The sequence below is a fragment of the Abramis brama genome (genome assembly GCF_963993115.1).
Source record: "Abramis brama genome assembly, chromosome: 11".
In the NCBI taxonomy this organism is placed as follows: Eukaryota; Metazoa; Chordata; class Actinopteri; order Cypriniformes; family Leuciscidae; genus Abramis; species Abramis brama.
The window spans coordinates 28,727,047-28,745,499 of record NC_139973.1 but is presented as its reverse complement, the minus strand read 5'-3'; the positions used below and the strand labels follow the sequence as shown (position 1 = coordinate 28,745,499).

Sequence of the window (18,453 nt, the reverse complement as noted above, 5' to 3'; positions counted from 1 at the left end):
TTCACCTACACATAATCATGGACATATCCTGGACCTGGTCTGTTCCACACCCTCCCTCACCATACATAACCTTTCATTGACCGATCTCACAATTTCTGATCATCTGGCCATCACCTTGGATATCATTACCCTCTCTCCTACCGTCAAACACACAAGAACAATTACATTTCGAAACCTGAAATCCATTAGTCCCATCTCTCTCACCTCCTCCATATCTGATGCCATCTCTACTTCTTCGCTTCCCTCTGATCCGATTGCCTCTGATCTAGTCAACTTCTACAACCACACACTTTCCACCTGCCTCAACCAAATAGCCCCCCTTAAAACTGCCTCAGTCTCCTTCTCCACCTCTGCACCTTGGTACACCCCAGATCTTCACATTCTCAAAAGACAAAAAAGACAACTTGAAAGGATCCATAAAAAATCCGGTCTCACTGTCCATGCCCAAGCCTACAAACACGCCATAACCACATACAATTCTGCTCTCAAAACTGCCCGGTCCAACTTCTACTCACAACTCATCCACTCAAATTCTTCCAACTCCCGCACACTATTCTCCACATTTGCAAAACTGACCAAACCCAAGGACAGTATAACCTCCACATTCACTACAGACAAATGCAATAACTTCCTGTCATCCTACCATACCAAAATCCATACCATACACTGTTCACTAGCATCCACTTCCTCCGCTTTTCTTCCTTCTGAATATCAACTCACTCCGCTCACACACCACAGTTTTTCCTCCTTCTCTCCTCTGTCTCCCTCTGACACCTCCAAACTCCTCTCAACCATGAAATTCTCCAACTGCCAGCTTGACCCGATCCCTTCTCCCCTCTTCAAAACCTGTCAACAAATCCTCATCCCTCTCATCACCATCATCATTAACACTTCCCTTATGTCTGGATCTGTTCCATCCCCGCTAAAACTTGCGTCCATCACACCCCTCCTGAAAAAACCTGGCCTCAACCCTGACAATCCGGACAACTTCAGACCCATCTCCAATCTCCCGTTACTTTCAAAAATTCTGGAACGCGCCGTCATCACACAACTCCACCAACATCTCCACTCCTCTCAACTCTTCGAAACATTTCAATCCGGATTCCGTCCACACCACAGCACAGAAACAGCACTTCTTAAAGTCACAAATTATCTCCTCATTGCTGCCGACTCTGGTTCTATATCCATCCTCCTTCTCCTCGACCTCTCCGCTGCATTTGACACAATAGACCATACCGTCCTCCTCCATCGTCTTAAATCTATTGGCATCTCTGGCACAGCACTTCTCTGGCTCACCTCCTACCTCTCTGACCGTCACCACTTTGTCTCTGTTAACAACTGCAACTCCCACACCTCCCCTGTCACCCATGGTGTCCCCCAAGGTTCCGTGCTCGGCCCCCTCCTCTTCACCATCTACATGCTTCCCCTCGGTCAGATCATCCGCCACCATGGACTTTTCACTGCTACGCCGATGATACCCAACTCTACATGTCCACCAAATCCATCACCCCGGCTATCCTCTCCACCATCACCAATTGCATTTCCGACATTAAAACCTGGATGGACAATAACTTTCTTAAACTCAACAGCAATAAAACAGAACTCCTTATCACCGGCCCAAATTCTCTCCTCTCTTCTATTCCGAACTTTACTCTCCTTATCGACGGACATAATGTCACCCCCTCCCTCTCTGTCCGAAACCTTGGTATCATAATGGACTCCACCCTCTCATACCGAACACACATCAACCATATCACTAAAGTATCCTTCTTCCACCTCCGAAACATTGCCAGCTTTCGCCCCTCCCTTACCCTGTCAACAGCTGAAATCCTCATTCACGCATTCATAACTTCAAGACTTGACTACTGCAATAGCCTTCTCTACGGACGCTGGCAACATGCAGATATGTTTCTTCGCTGAGGAGGGCGCGTACTGGACAGAGCAGTGCCAAGGCTGGGTCTGCCTCCTCCAAGGGCAGCGCTTGCAGGTTCACCACCTGGTCTCGAAAGGGTGTGGTGGGAACCTTGGGCACATATCCAGGCCGGGGTCTCAGGATCACGTGAGAGTTAGCCGGCCCGAATTCCAGGCACGCTTCGTCAACTGAAAATGCCTGCAGGTCCCCTACCCTCTTGATGGAGGCCAATGCAACCAGGAGCGCTGTCTTAATTGACAGGAACTTAAGCTCCACTGATTGCAGAGGCTCAAAGGGAGCACTCTGCAGGGCAGTTAAAACCACTGAGAGGTCCCAAGAGGGTACGAGGGGAGGACAAGGAGGATTCAGTCTCCTCGCTCCCGTCAGGAACCTGATGATCAGGTCGTGCTTTCCCAGAGACTTACCATCAACTGCATTGTGATGTGCGGCAATGGCGGCAAAATACACTTTCAGGGTGGAGGGAGATAGCCTTCGCTCCAACCCTTCTTGCAGGAAGGAAAGCACGACACTGATCGGGCATTTCGTGGGTTCTTGATGTTTAGAAGAACACCAGTTGATGAAGAGGTTCCACTTCAACGCGTAGGCATGTCTCGTGGACGATGCTCTAGCGGAAGTGATGGTAGCCACCACCGCTGGTGGTAGGGTACTCAAACCTGCCTCGTCCCGTCCAGGAGCCACACGTGGAGGTTCCAAAGATCGTGCCGAGTGTGCCCTCGGTCAGGGAATAATACAGGTCGCAGTGGGACGAGTCGTGGGAGGCAAACAGATCTACCTGTGCGTCCCCGAACTGATCCCAAATCAGCTGGACCGTCTGGGGATGGAATCTCCATTCTCCAGCGAGTGGCCGAAGCCGAGACAGCTTGTCGGCCACAAGGTTCAAGTCTCCCGGGATATAAATTGCTCGAAGCGACCTCAGATGCTTCTGACTCCATATGAGGAGGTGGCGAGCGAGTTGCGACATAAGGTGGGAGCGTAGACCACCTTGATGGTTGATGTACGCTACTGTCGCGGTATGATCGGACTAGTATGTGCTGATCCTTGAGCAACGCACAGAAGCGGTGCAGGGCGAGACGTACAGCCAGCAACTCGAGGCAACTGACATGCCAAAGGCGCTGGGGTCCTGTCCAGGAGCCCGCGGCAGCATGTCCATTGCACATGGCGCCCCAGCCCATGGTGGAGGCATCTGTTGATACAACAACTCCGGCCCGTAGAAAACTGAGGTTCGTCCACGGGGTGAAGGTCTGACGGCAGGCTGGAGTCACTGGAACTTGGAGCGTGCCGTGTTGCCATGCCCACCTCGGGACTCGATCGCGAAGCCACAGCTGAAGCGGTCTCATATGAAGCAATCCGAGCGGCGTTACTGCGGCTGCCATATGCCCCAGGAGCCTCTGAAATAGTTTCAGTGGAACCGCACTCTTGCCCTCGAACTGGCGAAGACAAGTCAGCAGTTACTGCGCACGCTCGCTCGTAAGCTGCGCGCACATGGCGACTGACTCAATCTCCATACCGAGAAAAGAGATCCTCTGCATGGGGCAGAGTTTGCTCTTCTCCCAGTTGACCCGAAGGCCCAAGCTAGCTAGGTGCCGGAGCACTAGGTCCCTGTGTTCGCAAACCTGGTCTCGAGAGTGAGCTAGGATCAGCCAGTCGTCGAGATAGTTCAGGATGCGAACCCCGTGTTCCCAGAGGGGAACAAGAGCTGCCTCGACGACTTTCGTGAAGACGCGAGGAGACAGGGCTAGTCCGAATGGGAGAACCGCGTACTGGTATGCCCACCCGTCGAAAGCAAACTGTAAAAAGACGTGCCGCGTGCAATGCTCTTTTGTGAGAGGAAAAACTCTGCCGATGTTGAAGCGACCAGGGAGAAACTCACTATCTGTCAGATCACTGACCAGATCAGCAGGGTAATGTGCACTCGCTGGAGATCGCCGTCACACCAACACCGGAGAGTTCGCTCGTCTCAAAGATGAAGAGATAACTCAGGAATCAGGCTTCTATGGAGTGAAGAATAGCTCTCGGCTCCGAAGCGAAAACATATCTGCATGTTGCCAGCGTACTTCCTTATATACCCCCAGGGTGGGGCGGAGTTACGCTATGCAAATTCCGCAGACCCATGGCATTTCATTGCCATTGGCTCGTTTTATATACTCGAAGGTGATAGGCTTTCTAAACGAAACCCCATTCGTCGTCATCCGACGTAACTCGGAGTGACCATGAAAAGGAACTGAGGAGATGGACCAGATAATGACAACACTGGAAATCAGGCAGTAGTGTGAGGAACCAGAGGCTGGAAACTTTGAGCTGCAACTGAAGCTGTATCCATCTTACTGCCTGGTCTAGGGAGCAGCAGCCAGGGTGGATCAGAATGGAGGACAGGAACGAACACAACAAGAGAGAAAAGAAAAAAAAGAAAAGAGCACAACAGAAATAAACTGACTCGGCACAGCAACTAGAGAAAAGAAATAAGCCAATTTAACTGCAGATAGAAAAATAATAAAACAATGATAAACAAAAAGGAAAATACTAGAAATAAATAACTGGAACTACAAACAGAGAAAAAAACAAATCAAAATAGAAACCAAAAAATAAGGCTTGAGAAAACTAGAGCAAAAGACTGGAACTAAACTACAGCAAACTCAAAAGAAAAAATGCAAAAACTAGAACTGGCAGGGAACACTGTCTAAAAATATCAGTAGTGATGTGACGTTCGGCACCGAGGCTTCGAAGCTTGTATCAAAAAAACAAAACATCACACATCGAAGCAGTGTATCGGAGCTTGATTCGTTTTGCTATAACCACGTGATCTGTGACTTCCGAAGCTTCGTTTCCACACACAGTCACGTGACTGCTTCATATTCAGATTCAAAAATAGCGTGAACCCCTTGAGCAGGTTTCGGATGTCATGTCCTTCGGTAGTAGAAAATAAAAAAGAAATAGACTTAGCCCTCACACTGTTGAACTGTTTGAAGTCCTGTTCCTTAATAAAAAAAACTTTAATTTATTAAATTACCCACAGAATAAAATGTCAGCTCCCCAGTTCACAAGCACTTCACCATTCCACACAATTTTATTTTATTTTGATTATATATGCCTACATGAGCCTTGCCTATGAACTCGTTGGATTAGGACTGAGGCTAAAGTTTATGTGACTAAGGCTGCATTTGTAGATCAAAGCAGATTCATAAGAATTGTTTCTGTACAAGTGAATTAGTCCCATTTATTATTATTTTTTTCCATAAATTAATTCATACAGTTGTTTGTTCATACGTTGTATAAGAACTACATCAACACTAACACATGAATTATGAGGATTAATTGTATTGCTTTGTGGTTTACACAGCACAAAGTGATTTATTAAATGAAAAAAAAAAAAAAACGGTCTTCTGTGACAGAAAGGCAGCTTTTCCACCTTTTGACCATAAGATGACGTTAATGTGCAACGTGTTGAAAAGCTTCGAGTAATGAACCATTTTACGAAACAGTCGAGGGGGAAAGCCCCAGTGCTTCACAAAGCTTCATTTCACCATCACTAAATATCAGTAGACAAGCAAAAATCCCACACACTACATACACACACAACAAACCAGTAAAGACATGAGGGAAAGGAGCTCAATAAAATGGGATCAGAGCACACAAGGATCAGGTGAGCACAATTAGTGAAACAAGACCAGACAAGGGCTAAACAAGGGGGTGTGGTAAAGGGAAACAAGGAGGTGGTACAAGAGGAGCAAATGGCCAACACAAACAAAGACAAAGTCATGTGCTCAGGCACAAGACAAACAAAGAAACATTGAGAGACAAGACTGACAAGACTGTCAGGGCAGAACCCTGACACTGAAGGTTTATTTAACAGTTTCGAGAACCTCTGCAGATTGTTTGACCTCCCACAAAGCCATTTTTTTTTAGATATCTTCAGATTCGTAATTTTGTTAAGAACAAATGTACACCCTTCCCTGATTTTCCTCCTACCTCGCCCTTAGATAGTCTGGTAACACTTTATTTTGATGGTCCCTTTTGAACATTCTGTTGAATATAAGTAACTTTGCAAGTACATGTCAACTAACTCTCATTAGAGTATTAGTAGACTGTCTGCTTAATATCTGCTAACACTTTATTGTGATGGTCCTCCAACAGATATTATACTGACTATAAGTAACTTTGCAACTACATGTCAACTTATTCTAACCCTAACCCTACCAGTCTATTAATACTCTACTAACACTCTAATGAGAGTTAGTAGACATGCAGGTGCAACGTTACTTATAGTCAACAGAATGTGTTAAAGGGACCATCAAAATAAAGTGAAACCGATAGTCTTACTCTCAATTTTAATACTAAAGGATTGATTTCCATATTAAATTCCCAGCTCATGTCTTTAAAAGGGTACAATCTGGATAACATTAAATCCAGATGGGAAGATGAACTGGGCATAAAGTTGTCTGAGGCTTTTTGGAGGTAGGCACTTAAAAAGGTCCACTCATCATCATCCTCTGTTAGGTTAGGGTTCATGCAATTTAAAGTGCTTCACAGGGTTCACTTGAGCAAGGAAGGGTTAGCTAGAATATATCCGGGGTTAGATGCAGCCTGTGATAGATGCTCTTTCTCCCCAGCCAGTCTGACACATACATTTTGGTCTTGCTCCTCTAAATTATTACTGGGCATTGGTTTTTAAAACTATCAGTGAAGCCATTGGGGTGACACTGCAGCCTTGTTCTTCAATAGCTATTTTTGGAACTCCCAGTGACACTATAACCATTACCTTAACTGCAACCTAGAGGGACATCATTGCTTTTACTTCTTTATTGGCACGCAGAAGAATTTTGTTAATTTTGTTAAGTTTGTTAAGTTAAGGTAAGAATTACCCAGTTGTTAACTTTTATTTTCCATGTATCTCTCTCTTTACACCTTTTTGTGACGCTGTATTTGCTGTTTTGACCTCAGTGTAGTTTGTCTCACAGAATGGCTAAATAGTTTTTTTCTTTTTTTTCCTCTCTTTTATGTATGCATTTAAACTGTAATAATGATACTTGTATTATCATCAGTACTTATGTTTTGGTATGCATGGGTACATGCCTTGAAAAGGTGTAATGACATAATTGTTATATTTTGCCTTCGTAACCAGACGTTGCCTATGTTATTCTGTTGTATTTAAGCTGCCTAGTGAAGGGATGTTTTGTGGGTGAGGGGGGTTGTAATAATAAAAATATTAAAAATAGAAGGAAGGAAAATGTTATTTTTTTATTATATGTTGCTTTACTCCTTTCAATAAAAAATAAATAAATAAAAAACTTTGGTGCCCTGAAGCAGCGAAACGGCAGGGAACAACCGAATTGACTGCTCTGCGACCCTCCTCAGAGGATTGCTGGAGACCGCTGAGCCCCGAAGCAAACAAGGTGGCAGGGTTGTACACCACATAATGATACACCCTTGTACACCCTTCTCCCCGGAGGGGACTGCCCCCAGAAGCCTGACACCAGTGACATTGCGGTCCTCCCCAAAACTGCTCCTGCCCAGCAGCCTCAGAGACTAGAGGTCAGCAAGAAATACATTTTTGGAATGCCGAAGAGTCCAGAAGCGAGAGCAGGACGTCCAAAAGAAAACTCTTATCTTTCTCCTTTATGCCAGATAAGTTCAACCACAGATGTCTGTCCATGGCCCCCAGGGCTGCCATAGAAATGCCTACTGATTTGGTCGTCTCCTTGATGGCCAGGAGATACAGATCTGTATCGTGATGCAATTCTCATATTTCCTCAGCTCTAACTTTCTCGCCTTCATCAATGTCTTTTAGCAGGTGGGCATGGTATGCCTGCAATTTAGACATGGTATGCAGGCATGCGACCAAATACGCTTTACTCACCAGCGTAGATGTAGCTTTAAGAGGATTGGTGGGTAATGTCGGGGATTTTAGTGACGATGCCAATTCAGGGGAGAGATAGCTTCCAAGTGTCTCTTCAGCTGGATAGCTGCAGTACCGGTTCCACACCCCAGGGAGAAGAAAACGCACAGTGTGCTTCCCCCTGAGATAAGGCACTAGACCTGGCAGGTGAAGGCTGAGAAAGGGCTGGGCATGTCTCAAACCCCTCTGCCAGATCCATTTGCAAACCCCACAATCTAAGCCACCACTCTGCCTCGGAAGAAGCGGGACCCGAAATGTGAAAAATCGGCTTGAAATGCTGTTTGCTTGCCATTTTATAAGTCACTTTTTTGGTGAAACTCCTGACTAACAGAGAGAAATGCTGTACTATTTCTTGACAGAAAAACACCAAATGGATGAACGATTTCATAAAGAGCGCTTGTTGAAGACACAGAAGCTAGCGTTTCTTTGTTCTGGGTATGCTTTATAGTTCCATGGTCTGTGAGGTCACCCGCCTATTATGTTCCGTCACGCCATTGGACTGATTTCACACGTGCTTCACGATGCAGTCACGACATTTCATTCGGTAACATTAGGCAGTTTTGATTTATATGCTGTTTAATATTGATGATCGCATTATTTTACAAAGTTATTTTATGCATCTGCTTACATATGATATCGCATGTTTCTACTTCTTTTTTTCCTGTGTTTTAATCAAGAGATTCATTACTCTTTCAGAAGATTTGTCCCCTACCGTATAACAGTGAAAACACGGAAATCCACAAATGTACGTCAATGCCGGGGAATTCTGTTTTGAACTTTCTATTAAATAAAGAGTTCTGAAAAAAAGTAACAATGTTTCCACAAGAATATTAAGCAGCACAACTGTTTTTAACATTGACAATAATAACAAATGTTTCTTGAGCACTAAATCAGTATATTAGAAGGATCTATGAAGGTTCATGTGATACTGAAGAATGTAATAATGGCTGCTGAAAATTCAACTTTGCCATCACAAGGACAAATTACATTTTAAAATATTTTAAAATAGAAAACAGTCATTTAAATTGTAATAATATTGCACAATATTAATGTTTTAATGCATCAAATAAATGCAGACTTGATGAACATAAGAGACTTCTTTTAAAAACATTAAAAAATCATTTTAACAAACTTAATATAATTATAATTGCAGACACAGTGAAAATTATTTTTGTCATTCAAATTCTGTTCATTCTGTTTATTAGATATTGCAAAATAGATAGCCTATTGTTTGCAGACAATATGAGAGTAATTCCTAATGGATTATGTAACAACATTTTGCACAAGGGTCACATCTATATGGGTCCAAATGGTTCTGGGCAAGTATGGCTTATTGAGTGGCCTTGTTACTAAAAACACTTCAAAGCAAAGTGTTTGACCTACAAACCTTTGCACCACCCAGTAGTGTAGCTGATATACTGATTGTGGTCCACTGGATTAAAAAACTAATTGAATACTTTCAAATTTGTATCTAATTTGTCTAAAACATCAGAATCTCACAAAAAATCAAATCTCACAAAACATAGTTGAGTTAGTTGAGAACAAGAATATATAAATAAATAAATACCCCTCCCGACCCCCCCCCCCCCACCCAATTAAAAAAAAAAAATCTTCTGTGTATTCTAATGACATGACTTACTTAAAACGAGTAGGATGATCGTATGATAATTTTTTGCTGTCTTCACAGGTAGCAATGTTCATGGTTTTGTTTTGTTTTTTTCAAGGAGAGGAGAAGGGTCGCTGCTTCACTATAGAGTATGTGATGCCCATGAATGTTCAGATGACATCAGAATCTACAGCCAGTGTCCTAAGTGAGTGAGAGTCTCCTTTCCTAAACTTGGTTTAAAAATGGCTTCTCTTTGTGCATGTTGTTAGTCACTGAGCTCTAAAGCACTAATGATGATAAGCTATTGTACAAGAGTGGAATTTCTCTCACTGCACTTTTTGGAGTGTTCACACTTGGCAGGTTTAGTTAGATTAAAACAAATTTGCTCTGTCGTTCATTTGAATAAGTGTGAATGCTGCCATCCCTGGTGCACACTAAACAAGCAGACCGAGATCCACCTTTTGAAGGGGGCTTGATCCACTTCCAAATGAACTCTGGTGTGGTTTCACTGAAATATGAATGCAACACAGACCAAAGAAATGTAAACAAAGCAAAAACAGGATGTGATGTCACAAGATGCAAAGGACAGAATGGTCAAACATACCTTTTTTGCTCGCCATAGGAGTTAGATCACACATTACAGTTCGGTACAGGCGTCGTAACCGCTGCCTCCTTGCAGTAGATCCCCTGGTGCTGTTTTGACTCTTTTATACATTTTATAAGCTCTTAGTGAGGTCTCAGCTGGTAAAAATACCATCATACTGTATGTACTGTTTACACATACAGTGAGCCCATTTAGCCCAGCACACATCATTGTTTTTGAATGTTCTGTAAGTTCCACCACAAAATGTACATCATAAAAGATGTTATTTGTTTTGTAACTTTAGGTTGTGTGTTAAAAATGACAGAGTGAACACTAAATGAATCAAATAACCAAACTACAAGTGTGAACACACCCTAAATGAGTTGCATTTTATAAGATTTTATTTATTGCATTTATAATAGATTTTAGATAATTAATAAATAACTATTCATGGCATTTTTTGTACAACTATTTTATTTATTTTTAATTCTTAAAGTATTGTAGTTTCCAGATAGATTGCTTGTATTTACATCTTTTTTTCAGTATCAACATGGATTTTAGAATTTAACTATTAAAATACTTTTAACTGTTCATGAAATATCTATTGTAGAAATTAGTAATAAAATCTGAGATTCAATTATTAAGTTGAAGTATTACATTTTCACAAAAAGTTAAAATTGAGAAATGAAAATGTGTAACAGTTAGTCTTTTGACTCTTGATTTGTGATTTGCATATGTATGTCACTGTGTCAGAGGTCTCTAAAGGGTTGAATGATTTTCAATTTGTCTTAGTAGCAGGAATTGATATCCAATAACACTCCATGTTTGTCTATTCAACTAATCAGTCTCATTTAACCCCTCACATGATCCTCAAATGCAGGGATGGGTCAAGAGCATTATAAATAGGGATGTGTGTGGGTGGGCTTGGCTGAGGCACTGCTTTAAAAGAGGGTGGCCAAAAGTGACATGAGCACAATGAAAAAAACATGATAAAATGACAACTCATGGTTATCTAAGGGAGCCAATTTAAACTTAAATTGAATTTTATCACTGCAAACTATATAGGTAGACTCAGTGATGTTTAATGTTTAAAGCCAATGTTTATTTCTGAAATTGCATGTGATTAAAGTTGCCAGATTTCAGGGGCCAGTGCCAGTTGGCCACCATGTAGTTCCACCCCTGCTCACATGTACAGTACACCATAAATTTGGTGTACCACCAAGAGGGCATTAGTAAACAGATAGTTTACTTATGTATTTGCTGTTTATATATATTTTTTACATTAATAGTGAAATTATAGAGGTTGTAGAAGAATTAGGTATACATCATCAGTAATTATTTATTTGGGTTTGTTTCTAGAAATGATCCGCTCTGCTACTCCTTTTCCACTAGTCAGTCTATTCTTCATGTTCATTGGCTTTGTGCTGAGTAATATTGGACACATCCGTCCTCAACGCACTATTCTGGCCTTCATCTCTGGAATCTTCTTTATCCTGTCAGGTGGGTTTGAGTTCAAAGCAGTAAAAAAATGTGGTAGGAAAAGGTTACACCCTTCAGTATACAGCAGGAATGAATCATGTCATTTTTTGGACAATAATATACTTTTTTTAATAACTTTCAGAGAACTATAATTCTTCTAAAATTACTAACTGGATAAAAAACTAAGAATTAACTAAGAAAAACTAAAATAATAATAATAACATTTCTTTCTTCTTTTTTTTTTACTTCTGAGAAAGTAATTCGTGCTTGAAGACTGTGTCCAAAAGAAATGGGTGAGAACTGTGTTCAGTTCTCAGAACTTACAGTTCTCTGAAAGGCCAGAAAACATTTTTGTTGTTGTTGTTGTTCAGAATGTCACTGCAGCTCTCTTCTTCTTTAATATTTTCTGACTTATTTTCTCTTTATTTCTGATACAGGTCTGTCCCTGGTGGTTGGTCTGGTCTTGTATATATCCAGTATTAATGATGAGATGATGAACAGAACAAAAACAAATGAAGCTTATTTCAGTTATAAATATGGCTGGTCTTTTGCTTTTGCTGCAGTCTCCTTCCTGCTTACTGAGGTAACACTTCTGCTTGTCTTTTCATCTTTGTTTCACATCATTCACTAACTGTGCTTACATTCTTTTTAATCAGTTTACACTGAAATTAAGTTTAAATAATCTTAGAATTATTTTCAAATCAGATGTTGTTTTTTTCAACTCTTGATCTGGAATGGCAAGCACGATTCAGTAACACTTTAGTTGAGGGTCCAATTTTTGCTATTAACTAGTTGTTTGTTAGCATATTACTAGGATATTGGCTGTTTATTAATACTTATAAAGCACATATTAATGACTTATTCTGTATGACCATATTCTACAACCCCTAATGTAATCCTACCCAATACCTAAACTTAACAACTACCTTTCTAACTATTAATAAGCAGTAATTACGAGTTTATTGTGGCGAAAGTCGTAGTTAATAGTTAGCTAATAGTGAGAATTGGACCCTAACCTAAAGTGTGACCGACGATTCCAGGTAAAGCCAAAACTGCTTTCACCACTTCCTCAGGGGTGTTTCACTTTAGTATAATGCAATTTTGGGCTTATACCCCAGCCATTAATTTAAAGACTGTTAAACATTACCAGCAATTTATTCAAACAGACATTTATTTAAGCCGGCTGTCATGATTGAGGGCATCTTGATTAGAGAGCTCCTTGTTGGTCAGGACCCATTAGGGGCTTTCACACCAGAGGAACCTTTTATAGTTCCTAGAACTGTTGCCGGAAGTACCCGGATTTTGGCGTGTTCGCAGACTGCTAGTCTGTTAGTCAAGCTCACATCAGCTGACTCTCAGCTGATCCACATCTACCTATAGGAATACAACGCCTATCACTGTATACATATATAAGCTCCATCAGTATTATCAGCAATACTAATACTAATACAATACTAATTACCCTCCTCCATCTCCAGCTCCTCCTCTCGTGCAGTCAGTTTTTGGCATTCTGATTCCCCTTTGAATCAGAATAAATTCTCGAATTATGTTGTACTTTAAAATCTTGAATTAATGATATCTGCAATACATTCATGTTGGTTCTGTTCTGTTTACCCTAAGTGGGGTTATTGCTGGAGTTCTTGCCCAGAACAGAACCATACCGCCAATCCAAACTGTATGCTATTTGTCAATCGTATTTGACGATAGTTGTCCTGACAGAACTAGGAACGATTTTAGTTCCAGGAACTAAAACTAGTTCTTTTTTTTTGGAGAAACTAATTTAGCTCCTACTTCAGAGTAGGGTCTAAACCAGCACTATAGGAACTACCAGTGATGTTAGTGTACGCTGATTGGCCAAACACACGCGAAACACCAGCACCCGCCATTTAAAAAAAAAAAGCTGTATAAACACACAGATTATTGCCTATATATTTACTCCAGAAACTAACTGTACAAACATGGAAAACAGTGATAGATGGGCCTCTTAACTTTTACGCTAAGGAAAAACTCCAACGCAACTTTGAGGGGATAGCCAAACACGATTCAGCTAGCAACACTTACCTTTTCATTTACTGTCTACTTTCTCTGTATAACAGTTCTATCTAATAACGTGTTAGACAGATCGTAAACTAATGAACATGAAGAATGCGAGCACAGTGTGGCTCTGGCTGGGATTCTCAGCAACATCAAAGTAAAGTTCAGCCGTGCCGTCAAAATAAAAGTCACAACAACAAGCGCAGCTTACGTCACTTCAGAGTTCGTACTGGCTGTGCGAATGCAACCAGGAAAATGTTCTTAAGTGTTGTTCTCGGGGAACCAGCCTGGTGGCTAGATCCTAGAACTAAGTTACTAGAACTACCCGGTGTGAAAGCCCCTATTGTGACTCTGCACCATTGGAAGGTGGATGCTTGGGAAGTAAATGGCTGGACCTCAGTTTCTTCATTACCACGTGCTGTGTATGGATGCATTGGAGGGGACGAGAGATACTGCAGTTATAATTCCTTGAAAATTCAATTAGTAATAATAATAATTGACTAATTATAATAATTGAATAATAATTCTGTCCACTGAGCTTAGGACAAGAGGAACAGAGCAACTTAAAAAGTGGGAAACTGAAATGAAACACAATGAGGGCCTCTAGTGGCCAAAAAAGTGGCCATGAAACTGCACCAATGGCCTCCATTGCCGCATCTCATGCTACTTATTTGCTCCTGCCTCTTACCCTTGTGGACACACCTTTTTGTCTTTTCTGGCTTCCACCTTCAAAAGCAAAATCTCCCATTCATTGTGTTCATTGATGTTTGATTCATGTTCTGAATGTTGTTTTGTTGTTGCTTTATTTTTATCTTTTGCTTAAAGGGATAGTTCACCTGAAAATGAAAATTAGCCCATGATTTACTCACCCTCATGTCATCCTAGATGTATATGACATTCTTCTTTCAGATGAATACAATCAGAGTTATATAAAAAAAAAATGTCCTGACTCTTCAAAGCTTTATAATGGCAATAGTCAAATTATCATGAATATTTTTCTTACACAAACTCATCGCTTACCTTCAGAAGGCCTTTATTAACCCCCGGAGCCATGTGGAGCACTTTTATGATGGATAGATGCACTTTTATGGACTTCAAAACAGAAACAGCAATTCACTGCCATTAAAAAGCTTGGAAGAACCAGGACATTTTTAAAGGTGACATATTACGCCCCTTTTCACACAATGTAATATAAATCTATGGTATCCCCAGAATATGTCTGTGTAATTTCAGCTCAAAATATCCCACGGATAATTTATTATAGCTTGTCAAATTTGCCGTTTTTGTGTCTGTCCCTATAAAAGCAAATGAGCTGCTGCTCCCCACCTCCGTTCAGAAGACGGCCGATCCTTTACATGAGCTTTGGATACTTTGGATAATAACAAAACGCGAATCTCAATCATCCAAAATCTCAGAAATAACCAGTAGCAGAGTGAAGCCTTAAGGAGAGACTCAGGAAGAGGTTGCAACTTTTAGACTGCACCTGGACGATTCTAAATAGTTAGTGTGTTACGGAGGCCAGCTAGTAGTTGCTGTGCGAGTAAACCTCACTCCTCTGATCTCAATAGGCACTCTAGCGACAGATGCTAGAGGCTGCAGTCTTTAGCTTCCTAGTTAGAGCGCCTGACTCTCAAGCTGGAGATCCAGGTTTGAGGCCCGCATAGAGCGGGGTGAGTAGCACCCGGGTGGAGGGGTTACAAGTGGATACATTTATGTAGTTGTTGTGGAGTTACATTGATTCATCTCATCGACTTGCATGTTTAACTCTTACATAAGTTGAAACAGTTGCTGAGGTCTTTAAGACATTAGTGACATTTTTTGGTCAAAATACCACACGTTTTTTTTTTTTTACTTTCTCTGTACTTGTGCTGTGGTGCACCCTACATTGAGTTGGTTTGGGTGTGTTTCATCCAAATTATTAACCATTGGAGTGCAGTCTCTCATTTAGAATGATCTGAATTCATTAACATTATTACAATATTAAGTAGTTATTCATGTGAGTATGCACCTGTTGTGAATCTGGTGGGAAAATGAGTGTGTGTGTGTGTAGCAACTCAATGTAAAAACTGCACATAATGTAATAAGTATTACATTATTATTGTAATAAATTTAATTAATAATTTTCTCAAAACATAATACAATCTTGAGCTCATAATGTAATAAAAAATGTTACATTATGAGAAATGTATTACATTACAAACTCACCAAAACATTGTCATATTGTCATCATTGTAATAGCTTAAAAAAATAGTATTCCCGTACAGTACATTTTTAAACATCTAAATCCAGTTATTATTAATATTATTATAATGTTTTTGTTAAACATAAAGCATTGGTATTTCTTTACAGTAGCCTACATTTTAAAAATCTAAATTTTTAACCTGCCTACAAAATCCACCAGATAACTGATACTACTACTACTACTATTATAATTACTGCTACTACTATTACTTACATAAGGTATACCACTATGGTATAACACTTAAAATTGTGTGTGTGTGTGTGTGTGTGTGTGTGTGTGTGTGTGTGTGTGTGTGTGTGTGTGTGTGTGTGTGTGTGTGTGTGTGTGCATGTGTGATAGATCCCATTACCTAACCAATGGCAGCATGATGTCCAGTGGTTATAAAAAGTAAACACACCCCTGTTAAAACAGCTTGGTTTTGTGAAAGAAAGAAAGAAAGAAAGAAAGAAAGAAAGAAAGAACTTGTGCACCTTTAATGTGGAATTACAACTAATGCAATGCCACTGAAAAAATATATATATAATAAAAGATAATGATCATATTGTAAACATTGTTTCACTTATACATTATGTGCTGTTATTACCTTATGAACTGTGATTACATTATTATGTTGCTACAGTGTGTTCATAATGTAATCAATCTCTAATACAATAACCTATTACATTATGTGAAAAATTATTACATTGGAAAATCGTTATTACATTATGAGCAGCCATATCACCCTGTAGCCCAAGACTGGTTGCCCACTGAAGCTAAGCAAGGTTGATCCTTGTCAGGACCTGGATGGGAGACCACCTGGGAAAACTAGGTTGCTGCTAGGCTGCTAGGTTTTAGCGAGGCCAGCAGGTGTTTTTTGTCCATAATGCCCCCAGTATAGTGACGGAGACACTATATATATACTATATATTTATACCTATATATGTTTTGTTATTACATTATGAGTTGCATAAGTATGAAAAATTCACACAGTGATTAGTGAACGAGACCCAGTATCCTAGACACCCAAAAGAAATGTAAAATATTTTGTTGCATTTCATTATTTTCACGTTCTTCAATTTCTCTCTTGTTGTGTCACCGTCAGACGGCAGGTGTGATGTCTGTCTACCTGTTTTTGAAGCGGTACACTGCAGAGGAGATGTACAGACCACACCCGGGTTTCTACAGGCCACGCCTCAGCAACTGTTCTGACTATTCTGGCCAGTTCCTGCATCCAGATGCCAGGGCTCGTGGACGCAGTCCCTCAGACATCTCCAGTGAAGCATCCGTCCAAATGAATTTAAACTACCCTGCCCTTCTCAAGTGTCCTGACTATGATCAGATGTCCTCATCGCCCTGTTGAAATTGCAAATGCACATTAGTGATATCTGAGACGGAGAAAGCTCTATAGCTAGTTCTTGAAGATGCTGTGCTGGAATGGCTTTGGCACCGGAGATCCTGTGTGTTTGGACGTTATTTACTTGTCTTTGAGAGCCTTCAGTACCAATGCAGGTTTTCTGAGTTTAATACATCAGTTGATGGTATCATGTTATTTGTAGTGCACTACACTGATGTGTAGCAAACAGTAGGCTATCTCTGCCTTTTTCTTAAAGGTCTGGATTTTATTTTAGAATTTTTTTCATTCAAACAGTCAGTTGGTTCTTTGTAATTTTTTAACCAAAACTGCAGCTTTAATTGAGAACGGATCTATGTTTTTAAAAAAAACGTATAAAACGGTTAGCTTTTTAGTTGCCTATTTGTTAAAGCACATACTAGAAAAGAAGAAAATGTGACTCACCATTACTCTGGACCTGCCCTTAAAAACCATAACACATAGCTTAAATATTGATGTTTTATGTTATTATTATGACTAGCTGTGGTTTTTGGATTAAGATTTTGTGTTTGATATGAATGTTAATATTATTCCAGACAGATTTTTTTTATTATTATTATTTATTATTATTATTTTGTTACCATTTATTTCTTTATTTTGATGGTCCATAACCTTGCACCTACATGTCAACTAACTAACTCTCAATAGACTATTAGTTGAGTATTAGTAGACTGTTAGGGGTAGGGGTCAGGGGTAGTAGAATAAGGGATTAGGGTTAGTAGAATAAGTTGACATGTACTAGCAAAGTTACTTATAGTCAGTAGAATGTCTGTTGGGGGACCATCAAAATATAGTGTTAACAGATATTAAGTAGACTCTACTAATATTCTAATAATACTCTAATAAGAGTTATCTGACATGTAGGTGCAACTTTACTTATTGTCAACAGATTGTCTAAAGCGGAAAATCAAATAAAGTGTTACCTTTTTTGTTATCTGCTTGTGCTTTACATTCTGGTCTAATCAGAAGATCAACACATCATGTTGCAGAGACAACAATTGTTTTGATTATTAAAAGAAAAACAAAAATCTGTATTATTGATTTTCACTGCAGTATATATATATATATATATTAGAAAAAGAATAAACATGTAAAATTCTATGTATGTTTTATAACAAATTTCTCCACTGTTTATATATTCCATTTGTTATGATTTGATATAATACAAATTATTATAGATTAATCAGAGTTGGCCTATTGTACTTTTGCAAAATAGACTCTGTCATCCTCTTGCATATATCATCCAATGCTAGTTGAATTTGTCTGAAAACAAAAAGCCAGTAAGAAAATATGAACATACATATTTAGTTACTC

At 40.1% G+C, this 18,453-nt stretch overlaps 1 protein-coding gene across 1 annotated transcript in view; it reads left to right on the top strand.

The window, feature by feature from the left end:
- cacng5a (calcium channel, voltage-dependent, gamma subunit 5a) overlaps window positions 1–18,073 on the top strand; it is a 72,986-nt gene extending 54,913 nt beyond the window's left edge. Inside the window, exons 3-6 of the mRNA XM_084128091.1 lie at window positions 9,551–9,637; window positions 11,375–11,515; window positions 11,932–12,077; window positions 16,852–18,073. Coding sequence (XP_083984217.1) covers window positions 9,551–9,637; window positions 11,375–11,515; window positions 11,932–12,077; window positions 16,852–17,109 — 632 coding nt within the window. The 3' untranslated portion in view covers window positions 17,110–18,073. The remainder of the gene's footprint in view (window positions 1–9,550; window positions 9,638–11,374; window positions 11,516–11,931; window positions 12,078–16,851) is intronic.
- The last annotated feature ends 380 nt before the right edge of the window (window positions 18,074–18,453 follow it).